Here is a 27059-nt window from a genome sequence, read left to right as displayed (position 1 = left end):
AGTGCATGTTCAAAATGATTCGAAATGAACCAAATAGGGTCTCAAGGTTTCGAAAAGTTATTAATTTGCATGAAGTAGGAATCGGCCCTGCAGTAAATTCCTCACACATGCTCACACATGGGTTCGAAGTTTGAGTGACGCGGGCGACATCAGCTAAGTTCCGCAGATCCTACTTTGGTGCCTGATGATGAGCAGCAATGGCGGGGCGCTGCGCGATTCTTGTTAGTTACCGGCGGCCAGTATTTAGGTTAATACGGAACAGGTGCCGGGCGTATGCGGCTGTGACGTACACAGCCCCTTCATCCGTAGCACTACGAGCTAGCGTAGTTTTGTTCAACCTGCCCGCTTGGGTCCTACTGGTGGTCGGCAGTACCAGTGTGCTGAGCATCCGACCAGAAAGTGTCCTCTGCACGGTATTCGTAACAAGGTCTGCAGCTTCTGGGTGGGTCCGGATCTGTCTTCGGCATGGTACACCCCCGCAGCGATGACTTATGGATCTTGTGCCTCTCTGCTCAAGAATCTGCCGAAGCAGTGTTATTTTAGCCCACCATTAGTCAGAATGCCATTTGGCCAAGATGCTCCTCAACACCGATTGATCAGGTTCCGTGTGGTTTTGACTCGAGGTTTGGCTTTGACTCGACCACTGATCCAGACAGGGCCTTGTAATAGTGCTTTTTCTTCATGAAACTCAAGATGCAGCCTACATCTGGTCCTGTATCAGTGAGGCGAAGTTTTGTTCCTGTGTTTCGCGTACACCGGCGATGGAGTAGCGTACACAAACTTTCCCCCCTACACGTTATTTTTTTTGGGGTCATAGCCTAGCTATGACAATACTTTCTCGAACGAAATCGACTTCTGAAATGCACATAGCGCTTGTCGCGCACTGTTCTGCGTCGATAAGTACAGCACCGAGACGTCACTAATCGCCTAAAGCTCTCGCTCAGCCGGCTGTCCAGAGGCCCTCAGCTAATGAATCGCTTCACAGGCCTCCATCGTTTATTGCCCTGCAGTAAGTACGCGCACCACAATGCATATCGCTAGGCGATACACCAACTTAAATAGTTAGAAAGCACAAAATTATTTGCGTAGCATTTCTACTTATATGATATTTCACACCATGACGTGACAACTCCAATCCAAAAACAAATAATCAAATTTTGTGTGCCTAAATGAAGACGGCCTTAACAATTTTCTATGTTCACTATGTTCGCAAAAAAATGACGCTCACTAATTATTTTTGTCTGTTAGTATTTTCTGTTAACGCTATTCGTAATCTTTGTTTCGATTCCGCTACTGACATTTGTGGTAAAAAAAAAAGTTTTGACTGTTTTTGTGTGTGCAGCATTAAATCATTGTGACATCCTGTACGCTGCTGCCTCGTACGGGCCCCAGGCAATCACAAACTGCTTATGAATGGTTCTTTCGCCGGGCGACCCCCAGCGATATGTTGGAAATAAAACATCGATCTAAAGTACACCGATGAGAGTCAAGCGGCTACGCAGCGTGATCAAGTAGCATGCAGTCTCCCCGTCGGATGCATGACGCTCAAGACGGACTCAAGAGCTTCCCCAAAAACCGTAGAATTCTTCATGTACAACACTAGGTTGCAGTATTGGCCATGCGAAAGGTCGTTGCCGTAGTTGTCCTTGACGACGGTCTCAATGCACTCGTCGAATGCTCCCGAATCTGCGCGCGACCCTTGGAGCAGTCCTGTCGGGTACTTTCCCGTCGCATCGAGCACTGCAAACACACAACAATGGGCAGGAGATGTTTAGATAGGAACGGATAGCTCCAGAGAAATACATTGCCGGTAGTAAAATACGTCTAGTTGGTGATGCATTTCCTTTTCTTCAAATTTATACAGCGCTAACTTTTAAGACGAATACACAGATATACATGACAGGACGGGCGCTGACTCCAACTATGTTTATTGACACGTATTTTTGTTGAACATATAAGAAAGACCACAGTGAGCGCACGCACATCTACGACTGCAGGAAAGGAAAAAAGGGAGGAAAGTTTTTTTTCCCCAGTGATGACAGCAAAAGTAGATTAAGACGAGCCGACTCCATTTCGTCCTCTATTTTTAAGCAAAGTGAATTCGCTGGTGTGTGGGAAGACAGAGGTGGTGCTGACACACATGTCGCCTCTTGCCTTGATAAAAAAGGCTTTCGCCTAAATAATATATATATGCATAGATTATATACATATGTATATGTATGTAAATATATATGCAAATATGTATGTAAATATACTGTAAAGAGGAAGACGCTTAGCAGACGGAGCAACAGAACCGATGCGCGGCGCGAGGCGAGAAGAAGACGATCGGCAGCTGAAGCAGCAGAACCGACGCGCGGCAAAAGCATCAACTGTTCCGGGACCGGACCTGCCCTTGCCCGCTCTAACCGGCCTTAACAACCAGTCATCTCTTGCCAATAAAGGCCGCTACATCTTGGTGGAGGTGCGGGATTCCGTCCTGGAGCTACGTAACCGTACCATCACTACCCCCATGCCTGCCAACCAGCCAGCCAGCTCCTCGCCGGCACCCGTTGCTTGCCATGGTGCGCTCCGCCAGCGCGACCCTGCCGTCTTCAGCGGCACGGACGATCACGACGTGGAGGATTGGTTGTCCTCTTACGACAGGGTGAGCGCTCATAACCGTTGGGACGACACTATGAAACTCACCAACGTCATCTTCTACCTAACCGGCGTCGCTCACCTTTGGTTCCAAAACCACGAATCGGACTTCAACACCTGGACCGAATTTAAAACCAGCTTCACCGACATCTTCGGCCGTCCGGCAGTACGCAAACTTCGCGCCGAGCAGCGTCTTCGCGTTCGCGCACAGCAGAGTGGTGAATCATACACCAGCTACATAGAAGATGTCGTCAATCTCTGCAAGCGCGTCAATGCGTCCATGGCGGAGGCCGAAAAAGTTAAACACGTCTTGAAAGGAATCGAAGACGACGCTTTCAATATGCTTGTGGGCAAAAATGTCACATCTGTCACCGATATATTCGACCACTGCGAAAGCTACGACGAGCTCCGCCGACAGCGCGTTTTCACTCGGCAGCCCTCTGCACAGACAGACACAGTAACTAGCCTGAGCATGACGACAGAGGACAGCTCGCTACTGCTCCAGATCAAGCAGTTTGTCCGTGAGGAGGTTGCGCGGCAGCTTTCGCTTCTTCCTACCGTTCCGAGTCCATCTAACCTAACTCCGACACTCCAGCACGTGATCCGGGAGCAAGTGTCCGAGGCCCTGCCGCCGGTTTCCTCCCAGTCTCCCGTCGCTGCGCCACTAACCTACGCCGAAGCAGTCAGGCGTCCCCGCCCAGACACATTCGTGTCGTACCAACATCCACCGCAGTCGACCCCATTTCGTCCTGCCCGGCCACCACCGCAACGTTTCCGTCCATGGCGCACACCAGACAACCTACCCATTTTTTATGCCTGCGGTATTCCTGGCCACGTGATGCGTCACTGCCGCCGCCAAGTTTCGTCCCCTGCTGCGGATACCGACCCTCGAGGTTACGCCTACGCCCCTCCCCAGCCTTTTCACCGCACTTCGCCTTCTGAGCCCACTGGTTCCTCCGATTACAGCCCCTCTATTCGCCGCCGTTCTCCATCTCCGCGTCGCCGCTCGGTTTCCCCGATGCGCCGTCGTCCCTCTTCCCCTTCGGAAAACTAGTGCCCGCAGTTCCGGAGGCAAGAACTGCGTGCTCGTCGCCAAGCTCAAGACCTCGACTTTCTCCGGCCAATCTGATCACCGTTTCTGTGGAGGGCACCGATGCTTTCGCGCTTGTTGACACCTGTGCTGCTGTATCTGTACTCAGTGCAAAATTGTGCCGCCAGTTACGAAAAGTTATGACTCCGCTATCTGGTTTTATGCTTCGCGCCGCTAATTCGCAAATTATCGCGCCTTTGGGGGCCTGTACAGCTCGAGTTACTATTCAGGACGTTCTGTACGTTGTTGAATTCATCGTCTTCGCATCGCCGTCTCACGACGTCATCTTAGGCTGGGACTTTCTCTCGCGACATGAAGCTGTCATCGACTGCACTCGTTCCGAAGTCACCCTTCTTCCATTCGGCGACGCATCGGTGAGCGCTTCCACTAACCCGTGCTCCAAGTTGACTGTGGCTGATGACGTCGTGATCCCGCCGTGCTCTGCTGTGCTAGTCTCTGTTCATTGCGACTCTGCATCCAACGGTCCTGTCATCTTCATCCCGTCCGACTCCTTCGCTTCTCGTCACTGTCTACCCCTGCCATTCGCCGTCCTTACCGTCTCAGCCGGCTGCAGCGCCTTGCCCCTGTCAAATCCATTCCTGTGCCCCTCTAATCTTCTTCGCGGTGAATGCCTGGGACGTGTCCAGCCTTTCGCCTCCATCGTCGCCTGGGACCCTTATGAGGATGACCCCTGCCGCATGCAAGTGTCTTCACTTACTTCTTCCCCATCGTCTCCTGATGCCGCTCCCGAAGCCGTCTTTGAGCGCCCAATCGACGCGAATCTTTCGCCACCGCAGAAGACCCAGCTTGAGACCCTGCTAAATAAGTTTCGGTCATCGTTTGACTTCTCCAACCACCGTTTGGGTCGCACCTCAGCTGTTACCCATAGGATCGACACTGGCGCCCATACGCCGTTGCGCCAACGCCCATATCGCGTCTCTGCCACCGAACGCCAAGTTATCGACGCCCAGGTAAATGACATGCTACAGAGGGGCGTCATACAACCATCGCACAGTCCTTGGGCTTCCCCCGTCGTCCTTGTCACCAAAAAAGATGGCTCTATCCGCTTTTGCGTCGACTACCGGCGCCTGAACAAAATTACCCGCAAAGACGTCTACCCGCTGCCCCGCATTGATGACGCACTTGACTGCTTGCAGGGAGCCGAATTCTTTTCTTCTTTACATCTACGTTCGGGTTATTGGCAAGTCCCGATGGCCGACGCTGACCGCTCCAAGACAGCCTTTGTGACGCCTGACGGGCTCTATGAATTCAACGTCATGCCCTTCGGAATATGCAATGCCCCTGCCACTTTTGAGCGGATGATGGACACGATACTGCGCGGCCTGAAATGGAAAACATGCTTATGTTACTTGGACAATATCGTTGTTTTCTCCCCAGATTTCCAGACGCACCTCGTTCGCCTGGAGCAAGTTTTGGGATGCCTCGCGGCAGCCGGGCTTCAACTCAATTTAAAGAAATGTCGCTTCGCTGCTCGTCAGTTGACGATTTTGGGCCACGTCGTGTCGAAACAGGGTGTCCTTCCTGACCCAGCCAAACTTCGTGCTGTCTCTGAGTTTCCGAAGCCCTCTACGATGAAGGAACTTCGCAGTTTCATCGGCTTATGTTCTTACTTCCGGCGCTTTATCCGAAATTTCGCTTGTATCATCGCACCTCTGACTGCACTTCTTCGTGGCAGTAGCGACCTATCAAGCTGGAGTCCTGCCGGTGACGACGCGTTCATCACGTTGCGCCGTCTACTTACCTCTCCGCCCACACTGCGCCACTTTGACCCTGCTTCTCCAACTGAAATCCACACAGATGCCAGTGGCGTTGGTATCGGTGCTGTTCTTGCTCAACGCAAACCGGCGTATGCGGAGTATGTTGTTGCATACGCGAGCCGCACCCTGACGAAGCCAGAGCAAAACTACTCAGTAACTGAAAAAGAGTGCTTGGCGATCGTTTGGGCGATCGGGAAATTTCGGCCTTACGTGTACGGCCGGCCTTTCGCGGTCGTCACGGACCACCATTCCCTATGTTGGCTGTCCTCCCTAAAAGACCCAAATGGCCGCCTCGCTCGATGGGCCTTACGCCTTCAAGAGTACGATATTCGTGTGATCTATCGCTCTGGCAGGAAGCATAACGACGCCGACGCTCTGTCTCGTTCACCTCTAGCCAATGAACGTGCCTCTCCTCCCGCCATCGACTGCGCCTCCTTGTCATTGGACGATATGCCCAACGAGCAGTCCAAGGACCCTTGGATCACTTCTCTTGTACGTTATCTTTCAGACCGTTCTGTCGTGCCGGTACCGCGCGCAATCCGCCGTCAGGCTGCCCACTTCACTGTTTATGATGGGATTTTGTACCGCCGAAATTACCTCTCTGATGGGCGCAAATGGCTCCTAGTGATCCCTGGACATTTACGCTCAGAAATATGCGCAGCCTTTCATAGCGACCCGCAAGCTGGTCACGGCGGTGCTTTTAAGACCTACAACCGGCTTCGCCTCCGCTAATACTGGCGCGGCATGTATAACTACGTACGAAAATTCGTCCTTTCCTGCCCCGATTGCCAGCGCCGCAAGCTCGCTCATCACCATTCGACCGGCCCTATGCAGCCTTTGTCTTGCCCATCCAGGCCATTTGACCGAGTTGGCATTGACCTGTATGGACCACTTCCCTACACTGCTGCAGGAAACCGCTGGGTCATCGTCGCTGTAGACCACCTGACACGGTACGCCGAAACAGCCGCCCTCCCAGCTGCTACGGCGCGGGATGTTGCAGCCTTCCTCTTGCACCATTTCATACTTCGGCACGGAGCCCCGCGTGAACTGTTGAGCGACCGTGGGCGGGTGTTTCTGTCAGACGTAGTTTCATCTCTTCTGCAGCAATGCAACATTACTCGCCGCACCACTACTGCCTATCATCCCCAGACGAAAGGCTTGACAGAACGTTTCAATCGAACATTAGGTGACATGTTGTCAATGTACGTCGCGGCAGACCATTCTAACTGGGACGTCGTCCTCCCCTTCGTCACATATGCCTACAACACCGCTACGCAGAGCACTACTGGTTTCTCACCATTCTTCCTTCTATACGGCCGTGAACCATCCTCGCCGCTCGACACTATTCTTCCGTACCATCCTGATTCGTCGGAATCCACAACCGTATCTGAAGCCTCCAGACACGCTGAAGAGTGCCGCCAGCTCGCCCGGTCATTCACGTCTGACGACCAAGGGCGCCAGAAATACCGTTTCGACCACTCCCATGGCACAGACACTTTTCAGCCGCAATCCCTTGTTTGGCTCCGTGTGCCTTCTGCTGCCCCAGGTCTCTCTACCAAGTTGCTGCCAAAATACCACGGACCCTACCGTGTCCTTGAGCGCACTTCTCCCGTCACTTACATCGTTGAGCCCGTGACGCCATCACCCGATCTCCGACGACGTGGGCGCGAGACCGTGCACGTTTCGCGTTTGAAGCCGTATTACGACCCCTGCGTCCTGTTGACTCCCTAAATCGCCAGGATGGCTCTTTTTCCCCCGGGGGCCAATGTAAAGAGGAAGACGCTTAGCAGACGGAGCAACAGAACCGATGCGCGGCGCGAGGCGAGAAGAAGACGATCGGCAGCTGAAGCAGCAGAACCGACGCGCGGCAAAAGCATCAACTGTTCCGGGACCGGACCTGCCCTTGCCCGCTCTAACCGGCCTTAACAACCAGTCATCTCTTGCCAATAAAGGCCGCTACAATACATACATATGCATATACATACATATGCTTATGTAAATATATATGTAGAAATGTATAAATTTGAAAAAAGAAAAAAAAACACTGCCGGTAGTATTTGCAAAACGAAAGATACGCCAAGAGAGGAATAAGCCGGGATAGTTGGTACTTCATTTGAATAGAAACGGCGCAGTAGACGGGACCAAGAAGAGAGAACACACAAGACAGTTTTCAGTTGACAGTCAGCGCCTGTGTCTGTGTGTTCTCTCTTCTTGGTCCCGTCTACTGCGCTGTTTCTATTCGAAAGATACGCATTCAGCATCTACTTTTTGATCGCCGGCTTTTAGTGCGCCATTTTGGTCTTATTTCTGCCCGCTCGAGGTATGTGGTAATTTGGCTGTGACAGCTGGGGTACTCTGATATAGCCAGACGCATGCGCTCCCAGGCGTGCCTGGTACTAAGCAGTGATGAGGGGTGGAGGAAGGTGGCTTAGTTAATAGCACTGTCTTAACTGTATAACCTACCACTTCGATATGATGTAGTGTGCGTGCTTTGGATAAATGGCCAAGTATCACAGCGTTAAACCTTTAACTAGTGCACATTCTGTTCGGTGCAGCACAAGAGGAACTGGGTGCGCGCTCGCTGTATTAGCCCCGTTACCTCATCCGCATGCCTCTTCCTCCACAGGGTAGGAATGCCCCACCACAGCAAGGCTCAGATAAAAATTAAAAAAAAGTATATTGCCCCTAGCTAAGTCGCCATCGTTGTTTTCACAAGAGTTTTCACAAGAAAGTTGCTGGCTCGGCAGCCTGATCACCCGTGTAAGAGCTCCACCCTCCTGCGGAGGACAGTTTGGGCAACCGCATTCGAAGTGGAGCTTCCTACCCGGATCGTGACCAATAGTGTACTTCCGCTCAGCCATGAATTTGCCCAAACGTACGTTGGATACTGCGGCTATTTGCACTCTTATAGTCCGGCCTGGCTTGGCGTCATCATTGTGTAAATCATTTCGCGAGCCAGTTAACGCCGCCCACTCTCCATGCCCTGAGGTCAACCGCGGCTGAACTTTTTTAGTGGGAAAGTATTACTTACCGCGGTTTCTTCACGACGATTTCCTTCACTTACCCTCAGCAGTGTTTCCACGCCGGGACCATCCTTTCAAGATCAAACGCTTCACATGACGCACTTCAAGTTTTGCCAAATCATTCATACCCAAGACCATTATTGATTGGAACCGGCTGCCTTCCACAATCGCAACTGCGACGACGCGACATCATTTGATGAACTTTTAACAAATCAGAGCGATGTGTAGTTTTCTTCTAGTTCTGTTTTGCTCACCGTAATATGTTTGAGTTTTGTTTTCTCATTCTGTTTATTACGTTGTTATATCTTTGTTTTTATTTGTTTTTTTTCATTGTGTTCATTTTGCGGTTTGTTGTTCCGCCACATTTATATACTTGCTGAATACCAGTTATTGCCCTTTTCTAGTTGTTTTTCCCGCTATTACTCATGTGAGTTGTTCCTCAGGACAAAAAAAAATGTGTGTGCGTGCGTGCGTGTGTGTGCGTGTGTGTGCGTGTGTGTGCGTGTGTGTGCGTGTGTGTGCGTGTGTGTGCGTGTGTGTGCGTGCGTGCGCGCGCGCGCGCGTGTGTGTGTGTGTGTGTGTGTGTGTGCGTGTGCGTGTTTGTGCGTGTGCGTGTATGTGTGTGTGTGTGCGCGTGTGTGCGCGCGCGCGCGCGCGTGTGTGTGTGTGTGTGTGTGTGTGTGTGTGTGTGTGTGTGTGTGTGTGTGTGTGTGTGTGTGAGAGAGAGAGACAGCTGCAAGCTTCCCCTCAGTGCTAGCGCCCTTTTCTTGTGCTGCGTGGCAACTTTCCCTCTTATCTTTGCGAATACGGGCTAATTTTATGCAAGAGGGCTGTTTCCCCGCTCAACGTTTCCGAATCCTGTACGGTGCAGTGCTTCTAGAACAATCTGAAGGAAGTTTCAGTTCTGGTCTATTCATTCGGGCACTACGCCTCCACCAATGGTTTTGTTTTACTTAAGTGAGGCATAGCTTTTCGACCACCCGCCGCGGTGGCTCAGTGGTTACGGCGCTCAGCTGCTGACCCGAAAGACGCGGGTTCGATCCCGGCCGCGGCGGCCGAATTTCGATGAAGGCGAAATTCTAGAGGCCCGTGTACTGCGCGATGTCAGTGCCCGTTAAAGAACCCCAGGGGGTCGAAATTTCCGGATCCCTTCACTACGGCGTCTCTCATAGCCTTAGTGTCTTTGGGACGTTAAAGCCCAACAAACAAACAAACAAGCTTTTCGACCAGAGGAACGCCAAATACTCTGCAACACTAGAGTACAACTGCCGGCGCAAGCAAACGCGCTTGTTCTGCCACTGGAAAGACTGGCAGGCAGCCAGCCATAGACGCTAATAAGTATGCGTTGTAATCACCGTACGGGAGATTTTGCCTTACGTAATACCCAGCGCAATATTTAGCTTTTGTGTTCAATCCGGCGAAGGACGAACCTTTTGATTAGGTATGTCATGTTATTTGCATTGAACGCACCACTCGAACGTTGCGAAATCACGGCGTGCTGGGAAGTGTTACGTATAATAAATATGACATGCGACACTTTCAGCGCCTCGATCGGCATACCTCATGTGCCAATATATATGCTGAAAAAAGAAAGGAACAAAGCAACTGAATTGCTACGCGCGGCAGTTAAGAGCGCCAGGTCTCTATGCGAAGGTACCCCGGGAAGCGCGCAGTAGAGAGGGGCCGCATCAAATCGAAAAGAATAAAATGCTTGCTGCATGGCTTGTGGTGGCTTTCATTCCAAAAGCCCTCTTTTGCAACAATATAGCGCATGCAGCTATGGTAAAGTTAGCACTGTTAGATCTTATCATGACCTGCTCCTTTATCGTGAGGAGGATTATGCGCAGCTCTTTTATCTCAGTGGTTACGGCGCTCGGCTGCTGACCCGAAAGACGCGGGCTCGACCCCGGCCGCGGCGGCTGAATTTCGATGAAGGAGAAATCGTGTACTATGCGATGTCAGTGCGCGTTGAAGAACCCCAGATGGTCGAAATTTCCGGAGCCCTTCACTACGGCGTTCCTCATAGCCGGAGGTACTTCGGGACGTTAAACGCCAAGAAACCAAACCCAGCGTCCCATGATCTCCTGCGTGAGTATGTTTTGTGTTTTCTCGGTGCCTTTTATTTTTCATTATTATTTTTTTAATTGATGCTTTGTTTTGCTGTAAAATGTCTTCTTATTTCTACTACCGCTAAAGGTTATGTTTTCCAGAATTTTAAAAACTTAAAATTATTAAACTGAACGTGTTTCAATCTGAGTGTGTTTGAAATTTTTATGTTTCAAACCTGACTTGTTTTAGCATGTGTGTTTCGAAAGTATTTCAAACTGCATGTGCTTTCATTTGGAGGGTTTTTGATCTGTAGGGTGCAAATTTTAGGTCTGTGAGATGAAGTGCAAAGTTGAATCCTGTATAATCTGCACGAGCACTACTGCCGAACTGTACATAGAGGGGGCCGGGCTTTGTCAAGCCGCAGTTATGCGGCTTTTACCCGTCACCCCCTTTTCTCCTTGAGAGAGAAAATAAAGACGATTTGGTTTGATTTGATTTGATTTGATTTGAAACCTTTATCTCCAATTATGCCTGCCCTTCGGACGCCGCCGTGGCCATACTCGAGCAAGTCTTCTCGTCCCACTGCCGGATGTTGTATTTTATTTTTAGAGCATGGTAAAAACATTTATTTAAACCTAATGACGTCATCATGCCCACAGATGATATATGCGTATTTTGTCAAAAATATTCTTCGTAAAAAAAATAAAGAACAGCAACCGCGCTGTCGGTTTCTTCTGGCGAGATCGCCAATCAGGATAAAGGTCACTGGTGTATTTAGCACGTCCAGCATTCTAGGAGAAAAGATTTGAAAATTGGAAAATTGTATGGTACTGTTACGGAAATATTGAAGGTACTGGTCCATTCTTCAGATATGTAGCAAAATCTTTCTTTTAAAGTCTTTTCATCGACCGCATCGAACTGCCATAGACAACCAATGTGGAACGCTATTGACGGTAACGAAAACATTAACAGAAGGAGATGCAAGACTGCCGTCGTGTGATGGTCGGATAACTTTATTGCTATAGTGAAACCTTATAGTATATGAAAAAACTGCTTTCATTATAGAACTCCCGATCAAAAATGTTTTTGTCCAGAATTGTTGGGTATGCATGTGCTAGCGCCGCCTCCACTGTAATAAGGATGCACTCAATTTTTGCGCAAAAAATAATTATATTTATTATTATAAATTATCGCGTGAATAGTACACAGAACTTCTGAGAACAAAGCTTGCGCTTCGGAGGAGGAGAGAGAGAAACATTAACGAATACAGGAGAGGTCTGTCCGGTTACTAAGCAAAATAGAGGCCAATATTTCTGCACAGTACCCTAAGTTTAAATTCAGAAGCAGTTTGTAGAGTTTCGGTGCTCAAGCACTATAAGTTATCAGCGCACCATAACTATGATGACTGGGGCCTCGATGACTTTTGGTGGCGCATTGTGAGAACACTAGGCAGTCTTTAGGTAATCAACATTAGAATGTGTTACGGTTGCATTTGCTGAGCTTTTATCACTCTTTTAAAGAGTGCTGTCATAACCCAAAAACAAAATGGTAAAAAAATAATGATTTCACTCACGCCTCAACGCCCACGGCTCAAGGTTCTGGAAACCACGCATGGTCCGGAGCAGGGCAACACTGCACTCGGGTCGGATCTCCGCGCCTAAGAGCCTGGTCCGTAGTGACGCCGGTATGCTGGCCATGCCGCAGGCCACAACGTCCCGCAGAGCTTGTGCGTAATCCACGTTTTCCCCTTCTTCTTCCGAGGCCACTGCACTTGTTGTCCCAACGAATGAGACCGGCTCCTGGCTTTCCATGTGGGCCACGGTTGTAATTCCGGCTGTAGACAGCTGAGCAAAGACGACCGGCAACATCACGCACATGCCCACGAGCACAGACTTTACGCCTGAAGGGAAGTTGTAGCCGCCTCTTTTCGTCAAGAGCAGGGAACACATTGCAGGCAACGTTTTTCAGTAGGTGTGCTGAGAGGGAATGATTTCGTGACGCCGATTCTGACGCGTACGCATGCAGAGTCTGAGTGATACGAGTATTGGAACGTCAGCCCAGTTTCATTTAGTGTGTGTGTTTGTTTGCGTCGAAGCAGCAGTTGCCTGTTGTACAAATCACCTTGTAGCACCCGGGTTTGCTCCGTAGGTACTTCTGCTTCCTGAGCGTGTCTTTCGATGCAGCAGCTTCTGAATGTTCCCGTCGCCTGTCGAAAAAAAATTGATGTCGGTAGGCTGCTTCACGGAAATCTTCGGTACAAAAAGGCTCGGGTTAAGCCGCAGTTGTTTTTTCTGGAGTCGCTGCGAGACGTTAAAAACTGCCGCCGACAATATCAAACACCCAGTGATTGAAAACACGAATCTCTGAAAAAAGTTACTGCAAACATGAGCAAGCACACGGAAATAGACCGTTTCTGCGCATTCAAGTACCCAATCGCACCGTACACGCACCGTTCCTGGATCAAGAATGAATGAGAAAGCCACTGACGGCCGTGTTCTTCGGTACGCTTATGCAGTTTCGTAACAGCAATAAAGTCACGTCCTGACGAAGAACGAAGCGACAGGCGCGCGTCCAACTACATGAGAGGCACGACCATGCGCTCATCAGTAAGCTAAGCAAGCATGACCTTGCCGTTACTCGGCTACTTATCATCTTCGATCTGTACCTCGGGCCTCGCCTCGGGATTTTGCTTTTTCTTTATACCGCGTCCTTGCCCGCAAGGCCAATCAGTTCACGCTTTCTCCCGGAGCAATGCCATTATCAGATTCAGTGGGCTGAGTCGCTTTCGAATTAAGAGCTTGCACACAGGCATCTTTTTTTGTGAAGACCAAGCAGTGGTAATGTTACTTTTCTCGGTAAAAGTAATGATCGCGCTGTTGTTATTGGTCATGCTGTATCCCTTCTGCCAAATACATGGTCTTCACACTACTGCGTGTACACAAAATAGCGACTATATACGGACACAGTTACAAAACCACGGTCGTTATTCACTATTACGAGGACTACTTCACTCCAAATGACCTCGAGTCAGTGACTGAATAACAAAAAAGCACATTGCACTGAAGAATAGACCGGTATGTGTGGGCAAAGTTAAAGCTAAAGCGTGCTATTTGGTTAGTTACTGAATCCCGCGGCATGTTGAGTTTTCGGTCTCTTGGGTTTAGTACTTCCTTCTGCCACAGCAAACCGCCTCCGGTTTTGGATATTCATTAGTAACTACTATAGCTTGCTAATTACTCTTGATAGTTGCCACTAGTAATCCCTGACATTCATTATATCTGTTCGTAAAGTTTATTTTCACATGTCTACAATTAGCAACACCGTAAAAAGTATTGCCCTGCTTAAAGCGTATTGGGGCATCCAATTGAAACACCTGAATTTTCACCATGCCTAAATTAGCTGAGTGACTGAAAGAATTATACGAGGGGTGTTCATATAAATTACGTGTCTATTATGAAGCTTTTTAAATATATTGCCACTCTTCATTTTGAATATTGCCGGCGTCTATTACCCCGAAGAAAGCCGTTTACTCCTACGATTTGGGCGCTATAAAAAACAATGTTATGCGCTAGAAAAATGCAGTAACTGTTGCTTTAATGACAACCCAATATATGGTTTTCACAGAATATATAGCAGCGTATATTTTAAGTGGAAATTGATTTGGGTTCAAGACAGCCAATTTGTATTTTTTTTTGCCTTATTGCCAGAAACAGCAAGACCTCCAAGAGACAGACCTCCGCTAATCATTCTGCAGAAAAGGGTGCACACCTCAAGCGCGGTTCATACTGTGTCACAACGCTTGAAGAGCACAAGCAAAGAGGCGAAGTAGTTACTACAGTAACGCCGGACTTTTGAGATGGTAGAATCCAAGAAGCAAGGATGCTCCGAACAGGATTTCAAACAATGGCGGATGCGAGATCAGTTTACACTCTTCACATCTGCTTTCTCCACGTGTAAATTCCCCTCTATTTAAGCCCCTTTAAACGTATATGATTTGCTCCTTAGTGGCCCATTAAAGAATGTTGAGTGCAATCAACAGCGAGTCGTGGTAAAAAATAGTGGTAATTATTACTTTGTGCTGTTAAATTTATTACTTTCATTAAATTTTGACACATTATATTGTTACTGCAGCAGCGCATATCAAGCTGCTAGTACATATCAACATGTGTTTCATCAACTCTATCACCCCTTGCATGCTTGACACCAACGCTCGAACGCGTTGCTTGGACTGACATTATCGCCTCTGAGCGTTGACCAGTAAGTGTGAGACAATTTTACGGCGGCGGCAAGCTGCGAGCCACCATCAGCCGTCGCAAACGTGCCGTGCATCACGGACTCGGTCTGAACGGTTAGCGCTAAGCGGCGCTAATACCAGCCCAAGCCATTCGCTTGGGCGTTCGTGTCAAGCGTACGGGCCGCTGTACAAGCGTCATTCGTTTTTAAATGTGAGAGCAATATGTGGCTATGTACGCGTCATCAAAGTGTCCGCAGATTTTATCCGCACGTTTATGCCGTTCTATAACGATATATGACAAAAAGTTTGATTGCATTGGGCAGTGGGTAAAAAAATCTCGCTAAATTCAAAATTTGGTTGGTGTGGAGTAATTAATAAATTAAACGCCAAAAATACATTAAGTCGTCGCTATAGCCATGGCGTCTTTATGGAATGTGGACGTTTTGATTTCACACTGCTCCAGTGCGGATCGCCGCAGTGATCTACAACAAACGAAGAAAAAAGAAAACAAATGGAGGGAGAAAAAGAGGACAGGGTTTCGCATTTCCGCTCTTAAGCACACTTAAATGCAATCCTCTAAGGCTAGGGGGCTGTGTAGTAAAGACGCACCCCCCATCGGCTCCGCACAAAGACAGCGGAATTCGCCAAACGCCAGCATCATCGGCCCAAATCTCACCACCCACTGATCTGCGAATGTGAGCGCCACACGCCATCAATTTTTGGCCCGACTACGCCATTTTTCGGGCATCCACGGCCCTTTCTCTCTGTGACCTCTTCGCCTGAGCTAGGCCTCGCCCCGCTGGAAGCTAGGCCTACTGCGACGGACGCTTCCGCCACCAACGCCATCATGGAGGTGCAGGTGCAGGGAGAGGTTCTTAACCCCCACAACTACGACACAAGGGACTGGACGCACATTCTTAGTGTGCCTACCCGCTCCAAGGACGTCCCTTCAACAACCAGACGCCAGGAGGCCGCAGCCTCTGCTACCACTACCCTCAAGCCTGCTAGCCCTGACACGTCGGCGCACCTGAAAGCAACGCGCTCAGCTGCGCAGCGTTCGCGGCAGCAGCCGCCGCTTCCTGCTGCAGACTACAAGGTGGTGTTTAGGTCACGAGGCGGGCTGCAGCTGGACCTGCTTCCGCCCCGACAACTACGGGAGACCATCCTCCAAGCCGCGTCCCCGCTCCAAGAACCAACTCATATCCAAATCAGGCTACACCCGGTCAACAATACCTGCACGGTAAGCACGCCCCTAAAAGATGACGCGCTTGCCCTCCTTCGCGTGACAAACATCAAAAACCAAGGCAAGGACTTCGGCGTCGCAGCTTATATAGCCCCGCCGGATGGAGCGGCACGCGAAGTCATCTCCAATGCGTATTGGAATGAAACCCCGACAGAGCTCCTGCAAGACCTGCTCACCGGCAACCCAGACGCCCTCATCGTGGACGCCCGCCGAATGGGTTCCACGCCTTCTATTTTAATCACTTTCCGGGCTGGACCTGTCCCACGCGTCGTTATTTATGGAGGAGCCCTCCACAGATGCACACCGTACCGAGGGCATATAGAGGCCTGCACGAACTGCCGCGTCCCAGGTCACCGGACGGATGTGTGCGTCCACCCAAGATCGCATAAGTGCCCCCGCTGTGGGCTGTCGCATCCCAAAGATGTGCCCTCATGCACCCCCAGCTGTATTCTCTGCGGAGGCCCCCATATGGCCGGAACTGGGAGCTGTAAGGCACGGGGCCTTAAACCAGCGTCCCGGAGGAACGCTCTCTCTCCCCCGCCTGCATCACGGCTTTGCCACTGCAATCAACCCAGCACAGGCAACGGACGCACATCGACGCCCTCCCGGTCATCGTCTAGAACCAGACAGAATGGCAGCAACAACTCCTCGCGTCTCACCTGGGCAGACCGCGTTTCTGGCAAGGCTACCCGTCAACCCCCACCACACCTGTCCTCCCAGGCAGATCCGAGAGACCAGAAACTCAAGGCCTTGCGTGACGAGGTAAGCCGCCTTTCCTCCCTCCTAATCACCCCCGCCGCCTCCATGCCCCCTCAACCCGCACCCCCTGTCATTAACCCGACCTCATCATCTACAGACACTTCGAGCACCCCTCCTGCAAAGCAGCAGCGCACCTCAGACGCTACACCCCCTCCCGTGCCCCCAGAAATAGACGCTAAATTTGCAGCACTCGAGGCCAAATTTGACCACAAACTAAAAGAGCTAGACGCTCGCCTCAAGGCCAGATTCAATCACCTTGCCGCCACCCTCACCGAAAAACTAGAGCAGCGCATGGACGCTATGCTTAACAATATGATGGAGCTCTTGGAACATAACCTTACCCATCGCTTCACCCAACTTCAAACCCCCTCCACTCCCCCCATGCTACCTCCGCAAGCACAAACCACCTTTCCTGAGCCACACATACCAATTGACACCCGTCTTACTACCCTCCTCAATCCCCGCACTATCCAATATGGTGGGGGGAAGCACTAATCATGTCCCAATTTTAATTTGGAACTGCTGCAGCTTCCGGGTCAAGCGCGCACCTCAGAAATTCTCCTTCCCACCATCACACCAACGCCCCACATACTTCTTCTCCAGGAGACTGCACACCTGGCAACCCTCCCAAGCTACACATCTACACACTCAGATACCACTAACACACCCAGGGCGTCCACACTCATGCACCGCAGCCTCACCTACAAAACACATCACATCACGTCTGAGACGCCCTGCGTGGTCACAGGACTTATACATCACACACATTCACTTCCTTCTATATTTATAGCAAACATATACCACCCCCCGTCCCTGCCGATGGCCCCGCTAGAATCACTTCTGCGAAAGCTACACCATCTAGCAGGGAAACATCCCCTACTCAACGGTGGGGACTTCAACAGTCAGCATACTGACTGGGGATGCACAACCACTACACATCGAGGTCGCAGGCTCTGGCTGCTCCTGCAGAACCTCCAACTCACTGTGCACAACACGTTTCAGACGCCTACGCGGATCGGCAACAGTGTCAGCATGGACACCAGTCCGGACCTGACGCTGAGCCGCTGCATCCGCGGCGTTACCTGGAACAGAACACAACATACACTGGGCAGTGATCATTACATTATACAAATCACTGTCCCGTACAAACCACCCCGTCACGCAAATACAACACACAAACTCATCAACTGGGACGCCTTTCGCACTGCACGCACCGCCCTCCCAGACACTCCCATCGCAGACATCGACGCATGGGTGCAGTCACTCAAGCATGACGTTCACCACAACACGCGACACATTGAAACTACAACCGAAACCCCTACCCTTGACACACGCCTAGCCCACCTCTGGGAGCCTTATCACAGCATCCTGGTACGCTGGAAAGGCAACAAACTCAACAGAACGCTTATAAAGTGGCTGGCCGCGCTGCAGACGCAAATCCAACAGCACTCTGAGGAGCTCTGCCGATCCAACTGGGGACAGATATGTGACGGCATCGCCGGAAACCTGTCCAGCAAACGCGCATGGCAACTTCTCCGACACCTCATTGACCCCACACGCACCAAATCAGCAACACAGCACCACGTGACACGCCTCACACATGAACACATTGACGATCCCGACAGACTTCTAGACACACTTCAAACCATGTACACATCTCCAGGCGGCCCCATACTCTACCACACTACACAGGACAAGCAAATCCCACACTCGACACCGACATCACAGAGACGGAAGTCAGAGCGGCCCTCCTGATTCTCCGCGCCAACTCCACACCTGGTGCAGACCAGATAACAAACTCGATGCTCCGTAATCTGGATGACCAATCGATCACCCACATTACAAAATACTTCAACCAGTGCTGGAGGGAGGGTAACCTCCCGCAGTTCTGGCGCCACGCGAAGGTAAGATTCATACCTAAACCCAACAAACCACTTACACTTCAAAACCTTCGTCCGAATTCGCTAACCTCATGCCTCGGGAAGCTCCTCGAGCATGTTGTCTTAGCGAGACTCACAAGTCACATGACGGACAACAATCTTTACCCGCATACCATGGTGGGATTTCGCCCCCATCTATCCGCACAGGACACCATGCTTTTGATCGCATTGAACATCAGGCGATCATGACTGCTCTATCGCCATTGAATGTGGGTGCACGCACGTATGCCTACATTCAATCATTCCTCACTGACCGCACGGCTGAGATACACTTCGGCCCTCTGTCTTCCCCCTCCTACACGCTTCAGAGTATCGGCACCCCTCAAGGGTCCGTCCTTTCCCCCTTTCTCTTTAACATTACCCTCATCCCCCTTGCCCGAAAATTGGCAACTATTCCCCACCTGAAGCACACTCTTTATGCCGACGATATCACCCTGTGGACCACTCACGGCAGTGACGGCGACATAGAGAACACCTTACAGGAAGCAGCCACCCTCACCCAAAATTACGCACGGACCATCGGACTGTCTTGCTCCCCAGAGAAGTCCGAACTGCTCCTCATCCGTCCTAAGAACCACCGCTATCCACGCTCCCCCATTGCCATTGAACTGAATGGTGACCCAGTACCTGAGGTTGGCACTCTCCGTGTATTGGGCCTGCACATCCAGAACGATGGCAAAAACACCACTACCCGCAAGAAACTCAAGCAGGTTGTAGGCGCGATATCGCACCTCATCCGCAGGGTTTCGGGGCGTCATAGAGGCAAGAAGGAGCGCGACCTATGTCGCCTCATTCATGCCTTTGTCCTCAGCCGTGTGCTGTACATTACCCCATACTTACAACTATCCAAACATGACATAAACACTTTGAATGCTTTGATTCGCAAGGCATTCAAAGTAGCACTTCATCTTCCCCTCAACACACCAACAGAAAGATTACTAGGCCTGGGCCTCCACAACACGGTCGGGGAACTGGTGGAGGCCCACCGACAGGTCCAATACATCAGGCTCACACGAACTTCCACAGGTCGGTATATCCTGGACTCGCTCGGCATCAGAATACCGGCCAACGACCCAACCCTTCTCGCAATCCCAAGACCCTTTCACCGGGAGCTTCTCATTAGGCCGCTCCCGAGGAATATGCACCCGTCCCACCATGAGCAGCGCCGCAGAGCCCGTGCGGAGGCACTCCATCGAGCGTACGGCCCCGAGCCGGACGCCGTATGGGTGGACGCTGCCTGCACGGGTGATGAAGCGATAGCAGCTGTGGTGGACTCTTCATCCACCCACCTCACACTACCTCTCCCTCCAGACACGTCCCCAGAGGCTGCAGAGGAAGCCGCCATTGCACTTGCTATCACTCGCACGGAAGCCCGGTATATATTAAGTGACTCTAAAACTGCGGTCTTAAATTTTGCTCGAGGCCGAGTTCATGTCCCTGCTTTTGGCATACTGGACTCGCCCGATGCACCCCCGCCCCGCCATGTGGAGCTGATATGGATGCCTGCGCACTCCGGGAATCCCGGAAACGAGGCCGCCAACCTTTTACCCGAGGTTCTATAAACCGAGCTCAGGTGGCCTCGGATCGGGGATTCACGACGGAGCGCATGCACACATTCAGTGAGCTGAACCAGGCATACAGAGCCTTACGCCACTCTACCCCCCGCCCCACCCCTCCCTAGATAACAAACACGCAACACTCTGGCGAAGACTACAAACACACACTCTCCCCTCACCCCTTAACCTAGCCCACTATGATCCATCCTTTCCCACTTCCGCTTGTGCCCTATGCCCAGAACCCTTCGCTTGTTCCCTCCACATCCTTTCCCGCTGCCCGGCGGAGCCTCCCCCGCGGGACCTAGAGAACCTCAAGACCTGGGAGGACTGGGAGACCCTGCTGCGCTCGGAAGACCCGGCCGTGCAGACCATCGCCACCGGCCGTGCTGCCAGCGTTATGGACCTCAGGAACATAAACACTTGAGTGCAGTGGGGTCGTGCGGGGACCCTGGGGCGTTCCCCGAATACCTGTGTAAATAAAGTTTTTTCTCTCTCTCTCCTCTAACTTGTTAAGATCGGAGTACGGGGCCTGCGGTACTGAACTACACACCCAACTCCAGGGCCCCTACGGCCCCAACAAAGTCTTATACTTTTCATTCATCTGTTTCAGTGCGGGTGCATAAAGAGGAGTAAAGACAATGCTGGGGCCCAGAAAAAGGCGCTTGCTCAGTAAGCAGTTCGACGTGCAGGCACAAAAACGTATCGCTGATCAAAGGCGATTTTAAGGTGATCACTTCAGCCCTAACCTACTCGCAATAAGCTGCTTTAACAAGATTTATTTTGGCAAGAAGGCTCCAGCAAATACAGCGCCGTGTTTGTCTCGCCTCGTTTTCGTTTGTCTTCGTCTTTCGCGCTGCAGAATTATGGAATCTGTTGCGGCCTCCATAGAACGCCATCGCCCGTTCGGATGCATGCCTTGCTCATCGGTAAATTGGTTTTTGAGGAAAGGAAATGTATCTGCCTGTCGTATCTCGGTGGACACCTGAACCTTGCCCTAATGGTAAGGGAGGAAGTGGGAGTTAATGAAGACACCGTATTCAATAGACGCGCCTTTTTTCATTCCAACTATCGAGCTGGCATGAGAGAGAGAGAGAGACTATTTAATGAAGAGCAGAGAATTTAGCCGGCGTTTAAAAATCGCTGGCATGCTACTCTGCGTAGGGAGGGGAATTTGGGAGATAAAGACAGAAGGAGAGCAGAGTGGAAGAGGTTAAAAAAACGAAGTTAAAATGCGGCCATGAAATGGGTACTAAGGATGCAATGGCGAGTATTGATGTAACCTATGGAATGATGGAGTGCATGGCGGAGTGGTAAGCGTGCTCGTCTCGCACTCCGGAGACACTGGTTCGATTCCCCAACTCGAGCAATTTCCTACTCGGTGTTACTTATGCGGTCTTAACTGATATGATTCGAATGCCGTCGATTCACTGCACGCCAATGCTGCTAACGCCGGCTTCAAAGCCCAAAAGTGGCGGATCTCCTAGTGGCGCCATCTGTCGCAGACAGAGCAAACTGCTCGGCGCTGCCGCGCGGCGCGCCGACGGCGCTGCCATCTGGCGGAGCGCGGCTGAAGCAACGCCGTTGAAGAGTTCAAGGTCAACCATGGCCACCGCCGGGAGCTACGCGACAGCTCGAAACCTGGCGCAGTATTCCTTACGCAATAGAATGCTGCCTATCAAGTACTGCTGAACCCGGTCAGAGAGCGAGAGCTATGGAATATCAGCGACTTGGCGCCTGTAAATTCGTAAATTGGTTTTTGAGGAAAGAAAACGGCGCAGTATCTGTCGTACATAACTCGGCGGACACCTGAACCGCGCCGTAAGGGAAGGGAGGAAGGTGGGAGTGAAGGAAGAAAGAGAGAAAGAGGTTCCGTAGTGGAGGTCTCCGATATAATTTCGACCACCTGGGGATCTTTAATGGACTGGCAATGAGGGGTGTATCTGTTCTCGCTTCGGCGAGCGCGGCTTCGGCCGCTTATCTGTTTTTTCAGCAGCGTCCGCTCCGGCGGACGCAGTTGTTGCTGCGATGCGCGTCTTTTCTTCCTTTTTCTCTTTCCTGTGATCTTTTACTCTCCTCTATCTGCACGTGGCAGCGGTGGTGGCTAGGTGGTGGTGTAAAAAATTTATTTGTACTATATACAGAGCTATTGCTTGGACTGTGCCTGAAGGGCCCGGCCCTCACAATCACTAGAAGGGATCCCTAGTCCGGGACCCCTGTGGCCTCCGCGGCAGCCCGGGCTCTTGTCACCAGGGCTCGTTGGTCCTGGAGAGTTGAGCAGCAAGGCAGCCTCCCAGTCCAGCTCACAGACACCAATTGGATAGAACGCTGCAACTCCGCAGCGCGTCCGATGAGCTCGAAGGGGACTTGGCGTCTCTTGCGCAGCCTCATCGACCCTTCTCAAACGAAAGGGGAGACGCAAAAACAGCTCCGGCGGGCTCTGCACGGGTACCAAGGTACGAAGGCGCAACTTGCGGACAATTTGTGCGACAGGTATCTCTGCCGCACAAATGACCCGGTTGGGCCCGAGTACACGTACTCCGGCAAGCCAAATCAGGATTTAGACGCCCCTTTTGAGTTGAATGACCTTAAGGCGGCCCTGGCTAAAATGCGCCGAGGTGGGGCACCGGGTCGGGATCGCATAACAGTGAAACTGTAGGCGAACCTCTCCGACTCTGCATACCTACATTTGCTACAATACATAAATCAGATCTGGGATGGGTGTCCGCTCCCACTCGAATGGAAAATATCGCTTGTAACGTTCATCCCCAAAGCAGGTAAAGCCGGGACTACAAACAACTTGAGACCCATCTCATTAACCTCGTGTGTGGGAAAGCTCATGGAGACAATGGTTCGGGATCGCCTCTCTCCATACATGGAGGGTAAGGGCCTCTTTGCAGACACTATGTTCGGGTTCCGCCCGCACATGTCTGCACAGGATGTCCTACTCCAACTACACAGGGACATAATACGACCCACAGCCATGCAACAAAACGACAAGGCCATTCTCGCCCTCGATCTTAAGGGGCGTTTGACAATGTTAAACATGGCACCATACTCTCTAACTTGAACACCACTAACTGCGGGGCGAAGGTCTTCGCCCATGTCAGAGACTTCCTCTCTGCGCGTCAGGCACTCCTACGGATCGAGGACGAGGAATACGGCCCGTACTCTATGGGTACACGAGGTACACCACAGGGGGCGGTGTTATCACCGCTCCTTTTCAACATCGCCATGATGCACCTGCCCGGCCGACTGGCTCAGGTGGAAGGCATAAAACACGCACTCTACGCAGACGACATTACAATCTGGACCACCGAGGGGAGCCTTGGGGAGATGGAGGACCGCCTTCAGCAGGCCGCCTCCATAGCCGAAGCATATGCTTCCGACTGTGGTCTCCAATGTGCTCCCGCCAAATAAGAGCTTCTACACGTCAGGACAAACCACAAGGACAACACGTCTCTACACATATCTCTGTTGGGCGGTCCCATCAGAGAAGTGGCGGAGCTCCGGATCCTGGGTCTGTTCATCAATAACAAACTTAGGCCGGACTCTACTATAGCGAAACTCAAGAGCATAGGTGAACAGGTAGGGCGCATGATCCGCCGTTTTTCCAACAAGCGGGGTGGTCTGCGGGGCAGGGACGCGCTACGGCTCGCCTATGCCTTCGTGAACAGCCGGATCCTCTACGCCGTGCCGTACCTACGCACCACCAAACAAAAAGACGAGCGCATTGCCGCCATCATCAGGAAGGCAACAAAGCGAGCACTGGACCTCCCGGTGGCTACCTCCAACGCCAAACTGAAGGCGCTAGGAGTGGTAAACTCCTATCAGGAGTTGCGGGAGGCCCACCTCGTGAACCAATATACGCGGCTATCGCAGACGGTGCCTGGGCGCCGCCTGCTAAACCGCTTACACATCCAACACACATGCATACCAGAGGGGACGGAGAAACCCGGTGCTGTGGCGCCACATGCTCTTGGTCGCTCCGCTCCCACGTTTCTCCTCCCCGTCCGATCAGGAACCCGATTTTAATCCGGTCTATACATTCAAAGATATTACAACATATTATCAAAATTGTCATCGCCTTTACCCTAGCCCATGTAAAGGCCTTAAGAAGGCGGATGAGCGGCTCCTTCTCCGCCTTCTCACCAATACATTGCTGTGCCCGGCAGCGCTAGAACATTTTGACCCCTCCTTTAGCGGCAGCTGCCCACACTGTAGTGCAGTGTCTTCTGACACTTATCACATGGTGTGGGCCTGCCCCTCCAACCCCGCTATTCGCCCCATCCCCAACCCAACCCGGGAGGACTGGGAGGCGACCCTGCTCGGCTGCCACGACTTACAGGCCCAACAAGCCTTAGTCGGGCGCGCCCGGGCGGCGGCAACCGCCAAGGGGTCCCATACTAGGGACCTCCACCTAGTGTTTGTAAGGATCGGTCCCTTACGGGCTGATCCAAACATACCCTATTGAAAAATCCGGTATCGCGGCAAACCGGATTTTACCGGAACATATCGGTTTCATACCGGTCCGGTATCACTCTCATACCGGCGAGACCCGTCCGGTTTGATGGCTATACCGGTTCATACCGGTCCGGTATCGATCCCAAACCGGACAGACCGCTCCGGTACGGAGCTCATACCGGACAGTCCATTCCCGGTTCGAAGCTCAAACTGGACAGACCAGTACGGTACGGAGCTCAAACCGGACAGACTAGTCCGGTACGGAGCTCAAACCGGACATACCAGCCTGTATTCAGAGCGATATGTGCCGCGGTTTTGGTGCTTGGTCTGCAGATTGACTGTTGTACGCCAGCAGATATTTTTTAGGGGAAAGGTGGGGGCAGCGCGCGCATAAGTGCGATAATCAACACATACACGGTTTTATTGAAAGGGCTAGGAAAAGAAAAGGGCTAAGCGTGAGCTTCGCAGTGGCAAAACATGCAGTTTGTGCATGATTTGGTGATTTGAGGGCAACCGCCATATTGGCTTCCCGTGCAGCACCCTGACAAAGTCAAGGCGGCTGTGTGCGGGCACACGGCTAGTATATATCCGCCAACAGCCTTCGTAAGTCCTGCGCAGATTACTCTGGATTTCACAGTGCAGAACTTCACGACTGGCTGATAAACATCGCGAGCCTCCGGTGACTGCGCCAGAGGCTCCAAAAGGTTTGTTACTGTCGCGTTCATTGCAGCAGCTGTTCGCTAGCGGCAGTCTGTAGCGACGCATCAATGAAGAAAGAAAATTCTTGGTTTTCGGGCAGGAATTCTTTGCACTTCTTCTTCGTCAAGTGATTGCCCATTGATAACGCAACTTGTCCAAGTGCCATCCCGAGCGGCCCCACCCTTCACTTTATCAGGAAGGCATACTAATCACAAATCGCCCAGAACATTTCTATCGACGAACAAGATATCAACGGAGCCGGCAGCTTGCGGTGTTCCCTTAAGGGCGACGCTTCGTGCTAGCTAGAAGATACAGCGCTCGAGAGAACAAAATAAAAACAAAAACCACCTGTAGAAACCTTACACGAGTAACCCGTCTTTACGCAAATTTTTTAAAGCTTTTTTTTTTCTCTCATCACTGCCTTCTCTGCTTTTCCTGGGTCCGTCACAACAAAAAAACCTGCGCATTCCTGGTCTTTCTATCGGGCTTTGTTCCTTCCCCTTGGGCTCCTCTGTGTCTGTCAACCCACGACCGAACATTTTAAGCCGCCCTCCCGACCACGCTTCCCGCGACTTCCATGAAGTGGCGAGGAGGTTCCGATTCTACTTGTTCACTGTCCCCGGCCGCTTCGCGGTGACTTTTTGCAAAAGTGCCCCCCCCCCCCCCCCCCCCCCCCCCGCCTTTCCTGCGTTTGTTTGGAACAGGTTTTTACTTCTCTCCTGCGGCTGGGTTGAGTGTCAAGCGATGAAGGTAGCTGGGAAAACACGCTGGCACTCGCTCGTTGGCGTTGAATTTGTGTTATACAATTTTTTGCGACTTTCTTCGTGTTGCCTTGATCAATCCATGATTAAAGATGACATCGCCTTTCATTCGTACGTCCAGTGCAAATATGATGGAACCCTATCATCCTTGTCTCAGTGATGAATGACTTCGCTCCGAAAGGCGTGAGTGGTGAACATTTGACCGGTGGAAGGCGGATTTTATGACGGCGACGTCGTGCTGCTAGGACGTAAGTACGCATTTTAAATCACTCTGTTCTTTAAGTACTGCCTCCGTCTCGGTTATATGCTCGGCGTCAACAGAAACGTTCTAACTGTTCAGTGTCTTTTTAACTAAAAATTTGTAGACTGCACAGCGTAGAGGGACGAAATAGCGCAAAATTTTCTTTCAGTTACATACCGAAATTGCTTGTCCTTCATGATAGCACGACTAAAATTAGTTTTATAGTTTGTATTATTTCTTTACAGAGGCACATGGTGTATACGTGCGAGAGCAATAATTGATAAGCGTCCTGAGGGGGAGCGGCTCAAGACCTTGAACAAACATCACGCATCGCATCAATGCTGCGGTATGTGCCGTAAATAATGGAGGATGACCACGCAAGCATCGCAATCGTCTGAGCAACCTGTTTACACACCAACAATGTTACGACGCAGATTTGCAATACATTATTGATTCAAATATGGAAGGCGGTAGGTGCATTCACGATACTGAGCATTGCCACTGCTCAGGGCCTGGCGTCTTGAGACGCCTGGCTTGTCTGTGGCTTGTCTGGGCCCACGGGGGCCCGCAATTCAGAGCCCCGTTTGT

The 27059-nt window shown here is 51.3% G+C and overlaps 1 protein-coding gene across 1 annotated transcript in view; it reads right to left on the bottom strand.

The window, feature by feature from the left end:
* Positions 1–12526, bottom strand: part of LOC149344200 (nose resistant to fluoxetine protein 6-like) — a 58949-nt gene extending 46423 nt beyond the window's left edge. The window contains exons 1-2 of the mRNA XM_089547174.1: positions 12151–12526; positions 1517–1740 (exon numbers count right to left, since the gene is read on the bottom strand). Of these exons, the coding sequence (XP_089403300.1) occupies positions 1517–1740; positions 12151–12526 (600 nt within the window). The remainder of the gene's footprint in view (positions 1–1516; positions 1741–12150) is intronic.
* Between the last annotated feature and the right edge of the window lie 14533 nt (positions 12527–27059).

This window comes from Amblyomma mixtum, chromosome 5, assembly GCF_055824585.1.
Source record: "Amblyomma mixtum isolate Tamu chromosome 5, ASM5582458v1, whole genome shotgun sequence".
Classification (NCBI taxonomy): domain Eukaryota; kingdom Metazoa; phylum Arthropoda; class Arachnida; order Ixodida; family Ixodidae; genus Amblyomma; species Amblyomma mixtum.
This window is presented reverse-complemented; position numbering and strand designations above follow the sequence as displayed.